This window comes from Dermochelys coriacea, chromosome 3, assembly GCF_009764565.3.
Source record: "Dermochelys coriacea isolate rDerCor1 chromosome 3, rDerCor1.pri.v4, whole genome shotgun sequence".
Lineage (NCBI taxonomy): Eukaryota > Metazoa > Chordata > Testudines > Dermochelyidae > Dermochelys > Dermochelys coriacea.
Genome location: NC_050070.1, coordinates 797,361 through 816,781, shown reverse-complemented (window position 1 = coordinate 816,781; position 19,421 = coordinate 797,361). Strand labels below are relative to the sequence as shown.

Genomic DNA, 19,421 nt, shown 5'->3' with positions numbered 1-19,421 from the left:
GGCCAACAGACCCCAGCCAGGAACCCCCCTCAGCTGCTGGGATGGCAGCAGTTGTGCTTCCCTGAACAAGCCAGGGAGGGGGCTGGCTCAGGAGCCCACCTGCATGCCCCTGCCCCCCTGCTTTGCTTCGCACCCCGCCCTCCCCGCTAAGGTACGGCCGAGACCCCTGCTGCGCTGCCCCAGCCCATGTCACAGTTTGGTCAGTGTCGCCCCCCGGGGGGTGTTGCTGTCCGTCACCCATGCCATGCGTCCGTGTCTGTCTGTGGTGAGGAAACTGGGGTCCAAACTGTAAGGCCGTGGATACACCACCAAGTACTCCAATAAACGGTCACCCTCAGACAAGCCCCCCATGGTCTTTGTTGCTGTTTGTGGGCTGGGCTGGCTACACGCAGCACAGGATGGGGTGGGGAACTCGTGCCTAGCGGGGTGGGGCACAACCTGCCCCATCCCAGCCAGCTCGTCGGCCCCGGCTCTGTGACAGAGACCCGGGGGCCCCCAGCATTGTCCTTTGCCGGTGGACCAGGCGACTGGCCTCTCAGAGGACAAGGCAGCAAGTGGGGCCTGGCTGTGGGGCAGGGGATCTCCGCAGGGCGCACTGCGTTCCTGGGGCACCCGCCCTGGGAACACACACACCACCGGCACAGTAGCCAATGTGAGCCAGGGCCAGGCGGGCCACGACCCCCTGCCCTGGGGCCGAGCTGGAGCCTCGAGTCAGGGGCTGAAGCAAGGACAAGGGCCTCCTCGCAATGGGGCACTGACCAGACCTGGGGCACCAGGGCAGACTCCTGCCCATCCCTGGACCCCACTGCCACCATGTGCTGCCAAGCTCCCCTGCAGGCCGGGGCCCTCTTCCGCCATCACCTGATCGCAAGTCAGACCCTGAATGTGCTGGCCACCACTGTCCCCACCCCGCCAGCCCCACCTGGAGCCCCGCCCACCCCCTGCCTGCTCCCCACCTGCCCCACACAGCACCCCACCCCCTGCCTCCTCCCTACCAGCCACACCTGGTGCCCCACCCACCGTGTCCCCCGCCACCTCCCTACCAACCCCAACTGGCACCCCTGCCTGCTCCCTACCAGCCCTGCCTGGCACCCTGCCCACCCAGTGCCCCCCACCCGCTCCTTACCAGCCCTGGCCACCCAGTGTCCTACCCACCCAGTTCCCTCACCACTGCTCCCTACCAGCCCCATCCAGTGCCCCCCACCTGCTCCCTACCAGACCCGCCTGGCGTCCTGCCCACACTGTGCCCCCCCTGCTCCCTACCAGCCCCATCCAGCCTCCCCATCCAATACCCCCCTCACTGCTCCCTACCAGCCCCCCACAGGTCCCTCCTCCCCAAGAAGGAAACCACACGGACCCTTTAAAAAACAAACACTTTATTGAACAGGTAAGATCACAGCGGCTCAATGTGAGCGAGTTCTTGGCTCCTGGCCTGGGTGCGAGGTGCTGCCCGTACAGCCTGGGCCCGGCCCAACAGCTGCTCTGCAGCTTCCCCCGGCGGTGCCCACAGGCACCCCACGCCCAGGTCGGCAGGAGGGGCCTGAAGCCAAACGCTGGGAGCCAGGCACACGACCAGACAGCAACAGGCACAAAACCACAACGCTACACACACAGGGCACCGCCTGGGGGAGGGGCCCCTGCACAGAGCATCAGCCCCCCCTTCCCTCCCAGTTGGGTGAGAGGCCCCTGCATAGGTCCACCCACCCCGACTCACCCGGGTCAAGCGGACAGCCGACGGGGCTACCCACAGCACGTCGCCCATGGCTCTCAGCCCATCCCACGCGCGACAGATGGGCCGGGAGCTGGCAGGCCGCATGATGCACTGAACCGGTCCCGAGCCTGAGCAGCTGGAGGCGGGACCCTGGCTAGGCTGCTCGGCATCTCCCCCCAGGCCTGGTGACCCCCCGGGAGGCGCTGCGGCATGGAGCATCCAGGCCAGGACTCCGGCCGGGCGGGCAGATGGCGGTCGGGTGGCTACTATTCCTGCAGGAGGCTGTGCTCAGCAGGGCTGGGGCTCTCCGGCCTGTCCCTGTACATGGCGCTGAACTGGGCCTGGCACTCCTGGAGCAGCTTGTGGCCCACAGGGGAGGTGAGCCCCACCAGGCAGTGAGCCCGCACGATGCCCGACTGGCCACCCGACACCAGCCAGCCGTGAGAGTCCAGGTTGGGGCTGAAGCGAACCTGCCGGGAGAGGAGAATGAGGCGGGCCTGCGAAGGGGCAGAGCTCACAGGGTGGGGGGCCACCACCTGACGCAGCAGCAGGGCTGAGCAGCACTCGTCCGACCAGAACAAGGGGTCGCAGCTCATCCTTTGGGCTGCTCACAGGGCCCTGAGGCTGCCCCCTGCCCTATGAGACAGACAGGCCTGCTGCATGACCCTCCCGCGGGCTGCCCCCAGTGAGTGCCACTGTAGCTGGGGGGGCTCAACAACGCCGAGGCTTCAGGTCTCCTGCCCCCTTCCCAGCCCCTGCCCCACAAGCTCCTTATCTCCACCTCAGTACAGCAGACCAGCTCGGAGAGGAGGGAGGGCAGGCAGCAGGTGGCAAGGGCTAGCCCAGCACCCCGCAGTGGGCTCCTGCTGCAGCCCAGGGGGATCCTGCTCCCAAGCCCTCTGGGGTCCAGTCCCACCCCCCAGCATTCCCCCCGCTGCGAAGGCTCTAGGAGCCAGTGCAGGGAGAGCACATGGAGATCCTGCTGGGACTGGCATGGTGGGGCGAAGGGGTACTGGTGGGGGGGCTGGGCTGCTCCAGCACAGCGGGGGTGAAGGGGGACCAGTGGGAGAGCTGGACACAGCGGGGGGCAGGGGCGGCCAGGTTTCCCAGCACAGGGCTGCAGGCCGGCGCTCACCTTGTGGATGGACTCCAGCTGCATGCGGTCCAGGCTCAGCTCGGCCTTCACCTCCTGCTCGTGCATCCTACGCATGGGCTCCCGGCTGAAGAAGTTTTGGAAGCTGCGCTGGGGGGGCAGGGTACAGAGTGAGCAGGACACTGGAGCTGGGCCCCTGGAAGGGCAAACCAGGGCCAGGGTGGGTGTCTGCCCATGGGCGCAGCCACTCCCTCTGCTCTTGGGCCCCAACTAGCCATGAACACAGTGGCCTGACCTCTCACAGTCCACTTGGCATGAGACCCCCACAGCTCGGAGCACTGCGGGGCACCCAGCCAGCCCACACAGCCCCATCAGGCCCGCGGGCTGGGGGGTAGGGGGGAGTCCGTAAGCCATGCGGCTTTGTGGGTAGCGCTCTGGACTGGCACTCAACAGAGCTGGATTCTGCTCACAACTCGGCCAGGGGCCTGCTGGCCCCAGCTTCCCCGTCTGCACAGAGCCCCGCACTCACAGGAGGGGCAGGGGAGCAGAGAGGCTCCCCCCACAGGAGGGGGAGAGGAGCAGAGAGCCCCCCCAGCCACACACACAGGAGGGGGGAGGGGAGCAGAGAGCCCCCCCAGCCACACACACAGGAGGGGGGAGGGGGAGGGGAGCAGAGAGCCCCCCCAGCCACACACACAGGAGGGGGGAGGGGGAGCAGAGAGCCCCCCCAGGCACACACACAGGAGGGGGGGAGGGGGAGGGGGAGCAGAGAGCCCCCCCAGCCACACACACAGGAGAGGGGAGGGGAGGGACAGCAGAGAGCCCCCCCAGCCACACACACAGGAGGGGGGAGGGGGAGGGGAGCAGAGAGCCCCCCCAGCCACACACACAGGAGGGGGGAGGGGGAGCAGAGAGCCCCCCCAGCCACACACACAGGAGGGGGGAGGGGGAGGGGGAGCAGAGAGCCCCCCCAGCCACACACACAGGAGAGGGGAGGGGAGGGACAGCAGAGAGCCCCCCCAGCCACACACACAGGAGGGGGGAGGGGGAGCAGAGAGCCCCCCAGCCACACACACAGGAGGGGGGAGGGGGAGCAGAGAGCCCCCCCAGCCACACACACAGGAGGGGGAGGGGGAGGGGGAGCAGAGAGCCCCCCCAGCCACACACACAGGAGGGGGGGAGGGGGAGGGGGAGCAGAGAGCCCCCCCAGCCACACACACAGGAGGGGGGAGGGGGAGCAGAGAGCCCCCCCAGCCACACACACAGGAGGGGGGAGGGGGAGAGGAGCAGAGAGCCCCCCCAGCCACACACACAGGAGGGGGGAGGGGGAGCAGAGAGCCCCCCCAGGCACACACACAGGAGGGGGGAGGGGGAGGGGGAGCAGAGAGCCCCCCCAGCCACACACACAGGAGAGGGGAGGGGAGGGACAGCAGAGAGCCCCCCCCAGCCACACACACAGGAGGGGGGGAGGGGGAGGGGAGCAGAGAGCCCCCCCAGCCACACACACAGGAGGGGGGAGGGGGAGCAGAGAGCCCCCCAGCCACACACACAGGAGGGGGAGGGGGAGGGGGAGCAGAGAGCCCCCCCAGCCACACACACAGGAGGGGGAGGGGGAGCAGAGAGCCCCCCCAGCCACACACACAGGAGAGGGGAGGGGAGGGACAGCAGAGAGCCCCCCCAGCCACACACACAGGAGGGGGGAGGGGGAGGGGGAGCAGAGAGCCCCCCCAGCCACACACACAGGAGGGGGAGGGGGAGGGGGAGCAGAGAGCCCCCCCAGCCACACACACAGGAGGGGGAGGGGGAGGGGGAGCAGAGAGCCCCCCCAGCCACACACACAGGAGGGGGAGGGGGAGGGGACAGAGAGCCCCCCCAGCCACACACACAGGAGGGGGGGGGGGACAGCAGAGAGCCCCCCCAGCCACACACACAGGAGGGGGGGGGGAGGGACAGAGAGCCCCCCAGCCACACACACAGGAGGGGGAGGGAGGGGAGCAGAGAGCCCCCCCAGCCACACACAGGAGGGGGGAGGGGGAGCAGAGAGCCCCCCCAGCCACACACACAGGAGAGGGGAGGGGAGGGAGCAGAGAGCCCCCCAGCCACACGAGAGAGCCCCACCAGCACACACACAGGAGAGGGGAGGGGGAGGGGCAGCAGAGAGCCCCCCGCCACACACACAGGAGGGTGGGAGGGGGAGGGGGAGCAGAGGAGCCCCCCAGCCCACACACACAGGAGGGGGAGGGGGAGGGGGAGCAGAAGCAGAGAGCCCCCAGCCAACACACACGGAGGAGGGAGGGGGAGCAGAGAGCCCCCCAGCCACACACACAGGAGAGGGGAGGGGAGGGACAGCAGAGAGCCCCCCCAGCCACACACACAGGAGGGGGGAGGGGGGAGGGGGAGCAGAGAGCCCCCCCAGCCACACACACAGGAGAGGGGAGGGGAGGGAGCAGAGAGGCCCCGCCGCACACAGGAGGGGGGAGACAAAGGGGCTCCCCGGTCGTCCCGCTGGCAGGGGTACCAGGTCCGTGTCCTGGAAGCGGAGGCAGTGATCCTTCGTCATCTCGCTGTAGGTCCGGGTCTTCGGCCTTGGCTCCTCGCCCCCCGCAGAGCTGCAGGGCACCAGATCTGCTTTGTAGATGGGCTGGGGGAGGAGACACGTCCTGAGGGCAGGGCCACGCTGCTCCCACCCCCGGGACTTGGCTGGGGCAGGCTGTCCCCCCATGGGAGCAGGGTCTGGGGTGACAATGGGGCCCTGTGACTCCGGCCTGCACCTCAGCTGTGGGCGCTGAGCGGGGCCAAACCAAGGGCCAGGGACGGTGCGGACAGAGCTGGGGCACTGGAAGGTAACGACACAGGGCACAGTAACGAGGGGATGGGCTGCTCCCCCCACTGCTGGGGGGCTGGCGAAGGAAGAGCCCTGGGGAACTGGAACAGCTGTAGGAACAGCAGAGAGAGCGGCACTGTCCTTGCTGCCCCCCCGGGCCCTCATCCTGAGAGCTTCCTGACCAGGGCAGCCAGAAAGGGGCCGAGAGGACACTGCCACCCCACACGCTGAACCCTGGCCCCACACCTGGGCAGCTCTGGCTCCGAGACCAGCCAAGGGACCATCTTACCAGGGGCTTTCCCTTCCAGGCCTCTCCAGGGGCCAAGAGAGAGGGGTTCAATGAAAGTCCTAGGAAGGTTTCCCTGTTGCTGGGGCCCGCCAGCCGTTCCTTAGTCACAGGTCATTATGGGTGGGGCCACGGACCCCCCAGGCAGAGGCCCCTGGATGCCGAGCCCCAGCCCTGGCTCCCCCCAGGTCAAGGCTGGACGGCCACCCGGTCACGTTAACACGTCTGGCCCCTTTACTCCCTCAGGCCCCCACAGCGCTGCCCAAGCACACGGCTCCCATGGGCCCCTCGCTCCCAGGGATGTGGGGGCAACCTGGGCCGCCATGGCTGAGGTGGGCAGGGACATAGTCCTGTACTTGCCTTGTGCCCCATAGCCCCTCACGCACCACTGCCCCAGCCCCATGGTCCTCCCAGCACCTCACCCCCACATCCCACTGCCCCAGCCCCATGGTCCTCCCAGCACCTCACCCCCACATCCCACTGCCCCAGCCCCATGGTCCTCCCAGCACCTCACCCCCCACGACCCCTCATCCCACTGCCCCAGCCCCATGGTCCTCCCAGCACCTCATCCCCCACAACCCCTCATCCCACTGCCCACTGTGCCCAGCCCCATGATCCTCCCAGCACCTCACCCCCCACAACCCCTCCATCCCACTGCCCCCAGCCCCATGATCCTCCCAGCACCTCACCCCCCACAACCCCTCCATCCCACTGCCCCCAGCCCCATGGTCCTCCCAGCCGATCACCCCCCACAACCCCTCATCCCACTGCCCCAGTCCCATGGTCCTCCCAGCACCTCACCCCCACATCCCACTGCCCCAGCCCCATGGTCCTCCCAGCACCTCACCCCCACATCCCACTGCCCCAGCCCCATGGTCCTCCCAGCACCTCACCCCCCACAACCCCTCATCCCACTGCCCCAGCCCCATGGTCCTCCCAGCACCTCACCCCCCACAACCCCTCCATCCCACTGCCCACTGCCCCCAGCCCCATGATCCTCCCAGCACCTCACCCCACACAACCCCTCCATCCCACTGCCCACTGCCCCCAGCCCCATGATCCTCCCAGCACCTCACCCCCCACAACCCCTCCATTCCACTGCCCACTGCCCCATGGTCCTCCCAGCACCTCACCCCCCACAACCCCTCCATTCCTCTGCCCACTGCCCCCAGCCCCATGGTCCTCCCAGCCACTCACCCCCCACAACCCCTCCATCCCACTGCCCCCAGCCCCATGATCCTCCAAGCCGCTCACCCCCCACAACCCGTCATCCCACTGCCCCAACCCCATGGTCCTCCCAGCCACTCACCCTCCACAACCCCTCCTTCCCCTGCCCCCAGCCCTATGGACCCATCCTGCCAAACCACTTGTCCACAAGCCCCACGATCCCATTCTGTCAAGCCACTTGCCCACTCAACTCTCTTGTCCCATCACCCAGTTCAGCCCTTGAGCCCCATGACCCCCGCCCACCCTCACATGCAATTCACCCAGAGCCATGCCCTCAGCCCACTGGGCTGCTCCCCCAAGGGGAGAGACACTTACAAATCTGCGCTCCGAGGGCCGCTTGATGTTGAGTGGGTTCATGGCCAGGTCAGGCAGCACCGCTGCCAGCAGCTCCCCAGTGATGTCCCCGGCTGCTACAGCGTTCAGCCAGTCGGAGCTGGAGATGCTCTGCCGAGGGAGAGGGGAGCGAAGCTCTGAGCGCTAGCCCCACTCCAAGACAGAGGGGCCCCAGCTGCCAAGTCAGAGGGGTGCCCATGTGGCAGGGCCTGGGCTGTCCCTAGCTGGCCAGAAAAGGGGAAAGGGAAACCCCGCGGACAGCGGGGTCCCGGCTCCACCCCGCCGCAGGCTCAGAACCAAGTGGGGGACGTGGGAGCCAGAGGCCCTGCTCCAGGCAGCACAGCGTGTTCCTGAGAGCCACACCCAGCAGAGTGCAGGAGCCGGCAGCCCTCCAAGGGCTATACGGCACAGCTGGCCCCAAGCACCCAGGAACCCTGAACCCTCTCATCAGCAGCTCTTACCCACACAGTGCCCTTGCGAGGGGCCACGAAGTAGGCCTTGAAGCCCAGGTAGCCGGCGTCAATATAGTGGATTCCACACAGTCCATACCTGCAAGAGAGAGTGAGTGAGACCCCAGGGGCTGGGCAGCACCAGGCTCGGGCCAGAGCAATGCAGGGAGTCCCCAGGTCCAGCCCTAGGGGAGGGTCACTCACGAGGCGTAGCAGTTGTCCTGGGCCACAGTGACGCCATTGTAGGGCAGCAGCCAGGTGATCTCAGTGGTCAGGAAACGCTTGATGCTGTTGATGGGCTCATAGAGCCGCCGCAGGTCCCAGAACTTGATCTTCCGGTCATTCCCCGCCGTAACCAGAAAGTTGCTGAGAGCCAGAAGAGGAGCAGCGCTCAGAGCCCCGCACCCCCACACCCCAAGAGCCCTGGGCCACCTCCCCATCCCCCCTGGGAGCCAGCACCTCAGGGCCAGCTCAGATGCCTGGCTCACATGCCCTCCCCCACAGGTAACACTTCCCCCCAACCCCGTGGGGGTAGGGCCTTCCCTAGCCAGACTGGGCCCCTCCCTGGCAGGCACCAGCTGCCCCTGCCCAGCCCACTGCTCACCTGTTGACTTTGCACCACTCGATGCTCCTGACGACATGGTCGTGGGCAAGGAAGCACCTGAAGGGGTAGATCTTGAGGGAGCCATCGGGCTGGCGCACGCGCTGCAGCAGGGACTTGGTAGGCAGGTTCCAGATGGCCACGGTGCCTGGGGTAACACACCGAGATGCCCGTGAGCCCAGCACCGGCAGCCCACAGACCTCGGGAGCCCCCATCCTGCCAAGGGACAGCATCGGGACTAGGGGGACTGTGGGAATTGTCTGATTTCTATGAACTATCTTTATGACTCTGTACAGACCCGCTTGGCACTGCTGGTGTGACGCGACAGACCAGGTGTCAGCTCATGCCAAAGCCCCGAGATCTCACCTGAACACTGACCAATAGACAGCCGGAACCCGCCCGACTCACCTGCACTAGGGCTGCTAACACAGGGGGTAAGTTTATAGCAAGGTGTTCAGACTCTGAGACACCTGCAGAATGCTGCCTGTGATCCTCTCCCTTCTGACATCTGTGCCCCACGGGGCAAGGTGGTAGTAAGTGTTTGCACTGCAACTCTCTAACGGAGCAAGTCATCACCCAGGAAAGCAGCATGAAATCATGGAAAATGCTGGCTTCCTACAGAAGCCTCTATCCTGTCCACCAAGGCGGCCCATTGAGCACTGTGAACTAGCAAGAACAAAGCCTTTGTTAACTGCCTCCCCCAGCCCCACGAAGGGGATGCATGAGAACTCCTGGTCTCACCTTGAGCTCTGGGGTAAGGGGATAAAAATCCCTGACAAGAAGAAACTGTGTCTCTGTGCTGCTTGGACTTTGTGAGGGCAAGGATGTCTAAGCGCAAGCAAGGGTTCCCCTGCTGCTCAACCTGGGCTTGCTCTACAGGACTTAGAGAGCTTGCTTGTTACAGAAGCTTCTACCACCTTTTGAGACCCAAGACTAACTCGGTGGTGTGTATGTTTGCCTGCTTTAACCTTGTACATAATCCTTACTACTTCTTCTTAGCAAACCTAAATCTTCAGTTAATGATAGGATTGGCTACAAGCGTCTTTGGTGTGAGACTGAAGACGGGTGGGAGTAACCTGAATATCGGTGCGATTCTTGGTGTAAGGGACCAGCTATCTCAAAGGCAGGCTTACGAAGGTGGCAAGATAGAGCGGAGTTCCCCTGGAATTGGCTGTGACTCTGTGCGGAAGCTGGGATCATTCCTGAGGAGTTCGCACTGATAATGGGTGGATGAAATCTAAGCACAGAACTCCCAGCCAGCATGGGCTGTGTGCCCTGGAGCCACCCCAGACAGCCACCCAGTGCTGGGGGCGCAGGGCGGAGAGACTGATTTTCTCCCTAGGCCCTGGCCCATCAGGTGGGGATTTGCAACTCAGCTGCCAGGAGAGTCTGAGCTAGAACCAGCCCACCCTCTGGCACAGCCAGCCCTGTAGTGCCCAAGGGAACCCCACTGAGCGCAGAGCACACCCACTGAGGCAGCTGAGCACGTGACCACAGCATGGCTGTGTGAAGATAGACAAGAGCTGTTTAGTGGCTGTGTTGAGCTCTGGTCTCTCAGAGACAGCACTCACACCTCAGACAACAGACAAGGAGACAGACAGAGAGAGCCAACACAGCAAGCCCTGACCTGGCATTGGCCGGGCTGGCCCATGGCTCCACTTTGGCCTCTCAGCACTAGGGGCTGGCAGATGCTGTAGCCAGGTGGCTGATCCACGGCTCCCGTTTGGCCAGGCGGCCGGGACGCTGCAGATCTGCCCCAGGAGCATCGCACCTGGATGGGGCACGTGACAAGCTTCCTGCAGGGGCCTGGCTGGGCTGGACTCGCAGCAGGAGCCGTGCAGAAAAGAACTAGATAAGCTCACAGAGGACACGTCCATCAATGGCTACTAGCCAAGATGATCAGGACGCAGCCCCAGGCTCTGGGTGTCGCCTAAGTCTCTGACTGCCAGATACTGGGACTGATGAGATGGGATGGATCCTATGATAATTGCCCCGTTCTGTTCATTCCCTCTGAAACACCTGACATTGGCCACTGTCGAAAGACAAGACACTGGGTTACATGGACCATTGGGTCTGACCCTGTATGGCCATTCTTATGTTCTCATAACCCACAGCCATTCCAGCCCTCCCTCCGCCCTCACCTCTGCCGAGGCCCCTCAATCCTGATCTGCAGCCTCTGCCACTACTGCAGAATTGGGCTCTGACAGGCAGGGGCAGAACAGGCCGAGGTTGCTGCACTGCTGGGGCTGGGACAGCCTTGCTGCCATCCCTGGGCAGCTTGTGGGCTGGGCAAGGGAGAGAGGGAAACAGCCCAGCATTATGGATCTGCACTCAGAGGGCCCAGGAAGACTCAGGGCCCTGCCACACCAGGTGCAGGGTGGGCAGCTGCTGGCTGCTTAGTGGGCAGTTGAAGGTAGCCATTTCCGGGGCCCCTGTGCCAGCCCCATCCAATCGCCAACCCACCCCTCCCTCCAGTGCCCACCCCACCCAATCGCCCTCCTGTAAGGTCTGAGGCCTTTGTCTGCAGCCATATTAGAAGAGCAGCAGCCATTAGCTAAGAAGCAGGAAGTCACATCCCATCTAAATTACATTAAAACAATGTAATATCAGGCTGTTAAGAAGGAGATCCTGGTCTAATAGCACACACTATCACCAGGTAAAGAAACAGATGTCAAGATAGTGAAAGAAAACTTAGTTTGATAGCATTCTGTCTGGTAAGAAATCACTTATCAATAGTTGTGGTTGTGAAATCCTCACTTCTTAATTGTTTTGTCATTATGGGGTCCCCACTTCCCTATTGTTTGTTTGATGTATGATCTCTGGTTCTTTGATTGTTTCTGTCTGTTACACAATTAATTTTGCTAGGTGTAAATTAATTAAGGTGGTGAGATATAATTGGCTAGAGAATTTTGTTACAATGTTAGGATTGGTTAGTAAAATTTTAGTAAAATGATTGGTTAAGGTAGAGCTAAGCAGGACTCAAGTTTCACTATATAAACTGGGGTCCAAAAGGAAGTTCTTTGGGAACTGACTCCAGGACACAGCCCCATCAGAGCTGCCAGACCTCAACACTCTGTCAATGACACCGTGTAGAAACTGGAATCCCCCCGATGGACCTGATCCTGATTGGCCCTCAAGAAAAGTTCATCTGTCTTATTGGGAGTGGTGAGCACTGTATGCATAGTGTGTGCAGTCTGTTTTTGGTGATTGTTAATAAAAAGAGGTTAAGTAGGATATTATTGTGTAAGGCTCTTTTACTGGCAAAAGACCCTGCAAACTTGGGAGGGTTACACCCGAGTCCTTGGAACAGAGTGAGGGCGGGTACCCTAGAGTGTAAAGCAGACAGGGGCAAACTATGGCCTGTGGGCCACATCCGGCCCCCGCAGGACCCTTCCCTCTGGCCCCTGAGCTCCTGCCAGGGAGCGGGGTCAGGACAGGGTTGCAGAGGAGCCAGCCCTACTCCCCGCAGCAGCGTGGTGAATGGGGTGGAGCCTAGCCCCTGGCTCCTCCCCTTCTGCTCCCCTCCCTCCCTGCCTCCCTTGCAGTCACAGTTCACGGGGAGTTCAGAGGGGTGGGGAGGTGAGGAGCGGGATGGGGGGGTTGCCAGGGGGTGGTCAAGGGGCCTGGGCCCTGCTGCTGGGGATGGGGCAGAGCAAACCAGGGCCCCCTTCCACCTCCAGCATGCTTGGCCCCTATCCCCAGTAGCCAAGCCCAGATAGGGAGCGAGCTGCCAAACGGGCAGGGGAACGCACAGGGAAAGGACTGAGCCTCCCCTTTCCCCCACCCTACAGGTCACGTGGGGCGGAGAGAGCAGGGAGGGTTGAATGGGGGGGGGGCCAGGGGGTGGAGAGCAGGGAAGATTGGATGGGGCGGGGGTCCTGGGGAGCAGGGGAGATTGGATAGGAGATGGGCGTCCCGGGGGGATGGTCAGGGGGCAGGGGTGTTTGGATAGGATGCAGGAGTTCCGGAGGGCAGTCAGCGGTGGGGAGCAAGGAGGGTTGGATGGGGGAGGGAGTTCCGGGAGGCTGGAATGGGGGTGGGGGCCAGGCCATGCCTCGCTGTTTCGGGAGACATAGCCTCCCCCATCCTTCCCTACCCAGACCTCCAGACAATTTCTATACCCGATGTTTGCCCAACCCTGGTGTGAGGTGACACCCGAGCCCTGGGAACGGGGCAAGGGGGGGCCCCAGTGTGTGAAGTGACACCCGAACCCTGGGAATGGGGGGGGGGGTCCAGGGTGTGAGGTGACACCTGAGCCCTCGGAAAGGGAGGAAGGGGAAAGAGGGCGGCCCAGAGTGTGTGAGTAACAGAATTTTGTGCGGGTAACATTCCTGCCCTGCAGCCACAGCCTGTCCCCTTCCCACCCCTGCTCCCAGCCGCCCTGTCCAGTGCCCACCCTGTCACCTGCCTGCCCATCCTCCTGCCCTGCTAAGCATCCCATCCAGCCTTTTTGCACCCTGGCCCTGCCCGTCCTAGTGCCAAGCGGGAGGCTGACTCACCATCGTAGAAGCCGGCTGCCAGGTGCTGGTGGGGCTTGGAAGGCATCCAGGAGAGGCTGAAGCACTGGCCGCACTCAGACGAGTACCCTGCCTGGATGGAGCCAACCTGCAGGGTGGCGATGCATTGCACCTGCGCGTGCAGAGGACACGGCCTGGGTTAGCAGGGTCCTGGTGCTAGTCAGCCCCTCCAGGCCCCCTCGCCAGCACCCAGCCCCATGGCACCAGCCCCATGGAACCAGGCATCATGCAGCACCATGAGCTGCACAACCACCAGGGCTAGGGCCCTGCGGGACCCAACTCCCATCCCCCTGCTAGACTGGGCCCCCACAGGGGGAAAAGCCCTGTGCTGTTCCCATTCCACCTCCCAGCCCCATGCTCCCCAGGGGCCAGGACCCCTGCTGGGGCTCAGCATTGGTGCCCCCTAGCAACCCAGATTCCACCTGCAGTCATGGGCCATAGGGGCGGAGAGCGTGGTAGTGAAGGGCTGCCAGGAATGGGGGTATGGGCTAGGCCCAGTGTAGCAGCACCAGCAGACACTCACCTTGCAGATGGTGTGTTTTGGGAAGGGCCCACCTAGGAGAAAGGAGAGAGCAGGACAATCAGAAAGGGCAGAAGCTGTGCCAAGGGCTAGCTGAGCCGGGTGAGGCTGCCCCAGTCCCTAAGGCTGCACTCAGACGAGTACCCTGGGGCCCCTGCAGCCTGGCAGGCCTGGGATGTGAGGGCTGGAGGAATCATAGAACTGGAAGGGACCTCAAGAGGTGATCTAGTCCAGTCCCCTGAACTCAAGGCAGAAACTATGCAAAAAACTATGCAAAAAAACCCCATAAATTAAAAGGTAGAGTGACTAGAGTGAAATCCCTGCAAGCTGCATGGACACTTTTCAAGGACACCACAATAGAGGCCTCAACTTAAATGTATACCCCAAATTAAAAAACACAGTAAAAGAACTAAAAAAGAGCCACCGTGGCTTAACAACCATGTAAAAAAAAGCAGAGAGAGATAAAAAGGCATCTTTTAAAAAGTGGAAGTCAGATCCTAGTGAGATAAATAGAAAGGAGCATAAACACTGAAAAATTAAATGTAAAAATGTAATAAAAAAAGCCAAAAAGCAGTTTGAAGAACAGCTAGCCAAAAACTCTAAAGGTAACAACAAAATGTTTTTCAAGTACATCAGAAGCAGGAAGCCTGCTAACAACCAGTGGGGCCCCTGGACGATCGAGATACAAAAGGAGCACTTAAAGATGATAAAGTCATTGCAAAGAAACTAAATTAATTCTTTGCTTCAGTCTTCACAGCTGAGGATGTTAGGGAGATTCCCAAACCTGAGCCGTCTTTTGTAGGTGACAAATCTGAGAAATTGTCACAGATTGAAGTGTCACTAGAGGTGGTTTTGGAATTAATTGAGAAACTGAACAGTAACAAGTCACCAGGACCAGATGGCATCACCCAAGAGTTCTGAAAGAAGAACTCAAATGTGAAATTGCGGAACTATTAACTATGGCTTGTTACCTGTCTTTTAAATCAGCTTCTGCACCCAATGACTGGAAGATAGCGAATGTAATGCCAATATTTAAGAAGGGCTCTACAGGTGATCCTGGCAATTACAGACCAGTAAGTCTAACATCAGTATCGGGCAAATTAGTTGAGACAACAGTAAAGAATAAAATTGTCAGACACATAGAATATCATAAATTGCTGTGCAAAAGTCAACATGATTTCTGTTAAGGGAGATCATGTCTTATTAATCTATTCAAGCTCTTTGAAGGGGTCAACCAACATGTGGACAAGGGGGATCGAGTGGACACAATATAGTTAGGTTTCCAGAAAGCCTTTGACAAGGTCCCTCACCAAAGGCTCTTATGTAAATTAAGTTGTCATGGGATAAGAGGGAAGATCCTTTCCTGGATTGAGAACTGGTTAAAAGACAGGGAACAAAGGGTAGGAATAAATGGTAAATTTTCAGAATAGAGAGGGGTAACTAGTGGTGTTCCCCAACGTTCAGTCCTTGGTCCAATCCTATTCAACTTATTCATAAATGATCCGGAGAAAGGGGCAAACAGCGAGGTGACAAAGTTTGCAGATGATACTAAACTGCTCAAGATAGCTAAGACCAAAGCAGACAGTAAAGAACTTCAAAAAGATCTCACAAAACTAAGTGATTGGGCAACAAAATGGCAAATAAAATTTAATGTGGATAAATGTAAAGTAATGCACATTGGAAAAAATAACCCCAACTATACATACAATATGATGGGGGCTAATTTAGCTACAACTAATCAGGAGAAAGATCTTGGAGTCATCGTGGATAGTTCTCTGAAGACATCCACGCAGTGTACAGCGGCAGTCAAAAAAGCAAATGAGATGTTAGGAATCATTAAAAAAGGGATAGAGAATAAGACAGAGAATATCTTATTGCCCTTATATAAATCCATGGTACGCCCACATCTTGAATACTACATACAGATGTGATCCCCTCATCTCAAAAAAGATAGACTGGTGTTAGAAAAGGTTCAGAGAAGGGCAACTAAAATGATGAGGGGTTTGGAACGGGTCTCATATGAGGAGAGATTGAAGAGGCTAGGACTTTTCATCTTGGAAAAGAGGAGACTAAGGCGGGATATGATAGAGATATATAAAATCATGAGTGGTGTGGAGAAAGGTAAGGCTTGACAAAGCCCTGGCTGGGATGATTTAGCTGGGGATTGGTCCTGCTTTGAGCAGGGGGTTGGACTAGATGACCTCCTGAGGTCCCTTCCAACCCTGATCTTCTATGATTAGGTTCACTCCCTCTGGGGTACCTGGCACTGGCCAGTGTTGACAGACAGGCTACTGGGCTGGATGGACCTTTGGTCTGACCCGCATGGCCATTCTTATATTCTAAGTATTATCTAGACCATGCCTGACAGGCATTTGTCCAACCTGCTCTTAAAAATCCCCAATGATGGAGATTCCACAACCTCCCTAGGCAATTTATTCCAGTGCTTAACCACCCTGACACGTACGAAGTTTTTCCTAATGTCAAACCTAAACCACCTAAACCACCCTTGCTGCAATTTAACATGGTCCAGCCTAGCCAGTCTCAGAGCTCCCTCGAGCCAGGCTGCTGTGGGACTACCTTGGTGTACTGTGTCTGTCCCTTTTCCTAGATCCCGAGGCCTGAAAGGCCCTTGTGAGCAGCTAATCTGACCCTGTGTCCCACAGGCCAGAGATCTGCCACCCAAGGATTCCTAGAGCAGAGCTTAGAGAAAAACAGTCAATCCAGACTGAAACACTGGCCGTGATGAAGCATATATCAGGATCCTTGGTCAGTTGTTCCAATGGTTAATGACTCTCCCTGTTAAACATTTACACTTTACTGCCAGTCTGAATGTGTCTGGCTTCAGCTTCCTTTCTCCACTAGAGTAGCCCGTTATTAAATTTTTGTTCCCTATGTAGGGGTATAGTCTGTAATCAAGTCACCCCTTTACCTTGTCTTTATTAAACTAAAGAGACTCCAGAAGCTCAATCGCTTTAAGGCAGGCTAAGCCTTCATTCATTCATTCACAAGCCTCTTCTCGGACTCCTCTCCAATTTATCAACATCCTTCCTGAACTGTGGGCACCAGACCTGGACACAGGATCCCAGCAGCAGTCGCACCAGTGCCAAACAGAGGTACAATAACCTCTCTGCTCTGACTCGAGATTCCCATTTACGCTCCCAGGTTGGTATTAGCCCTTTTGGACACAGGGTTACACTGGGAGCTCATGTCCAGCTGACTGTCCACCAGGACACCCAGGGTAGAGTCCCTCAGCCTGTCAGTCTAGCCTGCATCCTTTGTTCCTAGTTGTACATTTAGCCATACTAAAATATACATGGTTTGCTTGTGCCCAGTGTCCCCAGGGATCTAGATCGCTCTGTGTCACTGACTTGTCCTCTTCTTTATTCACTATTCCCCCAATCTTTGAATCATCTAAACACTTTATCAGAGTTTGGGTTTGTTTTCTTCCAGGTCATTGATAAAACTGTTAAATAATGTAGGGCCAAGACCCTATCCCTATGGTACCCTACTGGAAAGAAACCTGCTTGATAATAGGTTTCAGAGCAGCAGCCGTGTTAGTCTGTATTCACAAAAAAGAAAAGGAGGACTTGTGGCACCTTAGAGACTAACAAATTTATTTGAGCATAAGCTTTCATGAGCTATAGCTCACTTCATCGGATGCATTCGGTGGAAAATACAGCGGGGAGATTGATATACACATACAGAGAACATGAAACAATGGGTTTTATCATACACACTGTAAGGAGAGTGAACGCTTAAGATGAGCTATTACCAGCAGGAGGGGGGGGATGAGGAAAACCTTTTGTGGTGATAATCAAGGTAGGCCATTTCCAGAAGTTAACAAGAACGTCTGAGGAACAGTGGGGGGTGGGGTGGGGGGAGAAATAACATGGGGAAATAGTTTTATTTTATGTAATGACTCATCCACTCCTAGTCTCTATTCAAGCCTAAGTTAATTGTATCCAGTTTGCAAATTAATTCCAATTCAGCAGTCTCTCGTTGGAGCCTGTTTTGAAGTTTTTTTGTTGAAGGATAGCCACTCTCAGGTCTGTAATCGAGCGACCAGAGAGATTGAAGTGTTCTCCGACTGGTTTTTGAATGTTATAATTCTTGACGTCTGATTTGTGTCCATTTATTCTTTTATGTAGAGACTGTCCGGTTTGGCCAATGTACATGGCAGAGGGGCATTGCTGGCACATGATGGCATATATCACATTGGTAGATGCGCAGGTGAACGAGCCTCTGATAGTGTGGCTGATGTGATTAGGCCCTATGATGATGTCCCCTGAATAGATATGTGGACAGAGTTGGCAACGGGCTTTGTGACCCATCACTCTCACAGATCTTGGGAGACAGGCCAGTCCTTGCTTACAGACAGCCCCCCAACCTGAAGCAAATACTCACCAGCAACCACACAACAGAACCACTAACTCAGGAACCTATCCTTGCAACAAAGCCCGTTGCCAACTCTGTCCCGGTGAAAGGTTTTCCTCCTTCCCCGCCCCTCCTGCTAGTGATGGCTCATCTTAAGTGATCACTCTCCTTACAGTGTGTATGATAAAACCCATTGTTTCATGTTCTCTGTGTGTGTATATAAATCTCCCCACTGTATTTTCCACTAAATGCATCCGATGAAGTGAGCTGTAGCTCACGAAAGCTTATGCTCAAATAAATTTGTTAGTCTCTAAGGTGCCAAAAGTCCTCCTTTTCTTTTTACGAATTCCCAACTCTGTGGGGGAGGCTGGAATGGCAGCTTCACCCTCGGGCCTAGGCAAACTGGGGCCAGGGGTGGGAGTCTGACGATGTGGGACCAGGCCTCTGGCTTTTCTCATACTGTGGCAGCCCTTGTGCAGCTTGTCCTGCCAACAGTCACCCAGCAACTTGAACTGAGGTGCCACCCCCCAAATATGCCTACCATGACCCCTCCCACATCATAGCCTCTCCCATAGGCCCAGCCATGCAGCGCAAACCTGCCCATCAGACATAACATTCCCGCCCTCCCAACTCACCCAGTGGGCTGGGTGCCCTGTGCCTCTCTCCCAACCCACCCACCCATGCAATCCGACAGTCTGCCATGCACCCCTCCCTGGCCTGTCCAGTACAGCAGGAAACCTCTGGCATGGGTAATGAAGCCACCCCACAATATAGGGCTTGTCAAACCACCCGAGTGTTCCAGCCACAGACAGCAGCCCAACCCAAGGAGGTGGGGGGAGCAGATCCCTGTGAGATCAGCAGATCTAGCAGCCCCTCCCAGCCCCACATGCCCCCCATTCCTCCCACTCAGACATGACAGGCAGCAGACAGGCACTTCAATTACTGCATGGAGCGGAGCAGTCATGCATCTTCTCAGGTGCTTCAATTACAGCTGACCAGCTTGTCAATTACCTCCTCCAGGCGGTGGGGAGGGGAAGGGAATAGCGCTCATGGAGACTCTTTTGTGGGGGGCAGCCCCTCTGCCCACCACCCTGGGAAGGGGGGTGCATGGAACAGGGGGAGAGCAGTTCACATTGACCTGGGGATCTCCAGCACCAGCAGCCCCTAGGCCATGGCAGCTGGGCTGGACTTAGGCCAGGGCGGATAGCTCCCCCACGCTGAGCCCAGAGCTGTCTGCACTACGCTACGGCAGCACCAGGCCAGCAGGCGAGCCCCCACATCACAAAGGGGGCACTGTGCCAGCAGGGATTAACCTGCTAGCCCAGGGGGATCAAACCAGGAGGCAAAGGGTGAACCTGCTATAGCTGGCTGCCTGAGGGTCTGGCAGGGATGTTGCGAACTACAGGGGCTTTGCCAGAGGAGCGGGGCCTAGTCCCCACCGGGTGCCTGGAGTGGGTTCAGGGGGTGGGGCTGCAGATGCTGATTA

General features: G+C 58.8%; 1 protein-coding gene across 1 annotated transcript in view; it reads right to left on the bottom strand.

Annotated features, from left to right (window-relative positions):
* Window positions 1–1,359: 1,359 nt before the first annotated feature.
* Window positions 1,360–19,421, bottom strand: part of GTF3C2 (general transcription factor IIIC subunit 2) — a 33,694-nt gene continuing 15,632 nt past the window's right edge. The window contains exons 10-18 of the mRNA XM_038396178.2: window positions 13,565–13,596; window positions 13,024–13,153; window positions 8,528–8,672; window positions 8,128–8,289; window positions 7,936–8,023; window positions 7,457–7,585; window positions 5,323–5,445; window positions 2,847–2,954; window positions 1,360–2,181 (exon numbers count right to left, since the gene is read on the bottom strand). Coding sequence (XP_038252106.1) covers window positions 1,978–2,181; window positions 2,847–2,954; window positions 5,323–5,445; window positions 7,457–7,585; window positions 7,936–8,023; window positions 8,128–8,289; window positions 8,528–8,672; window positions 13,024–13,153; window positions 13,565–13,596 — 1,121 coding nt within the window. The 3' untranslated portion in view covers window positions 1,360–1,977. The remainder of the gene's footprint in view (window positions 2,182–2,846; window positions 2,955–5,322; window positions 5,446–7,456; window positions 7,586–7,935; window positions 8,024–8,127; window positions 8,290–8,527; window positions 8,673–13,023; window positions 13,154–13,564; window positions 13,597–19,421) is intronic.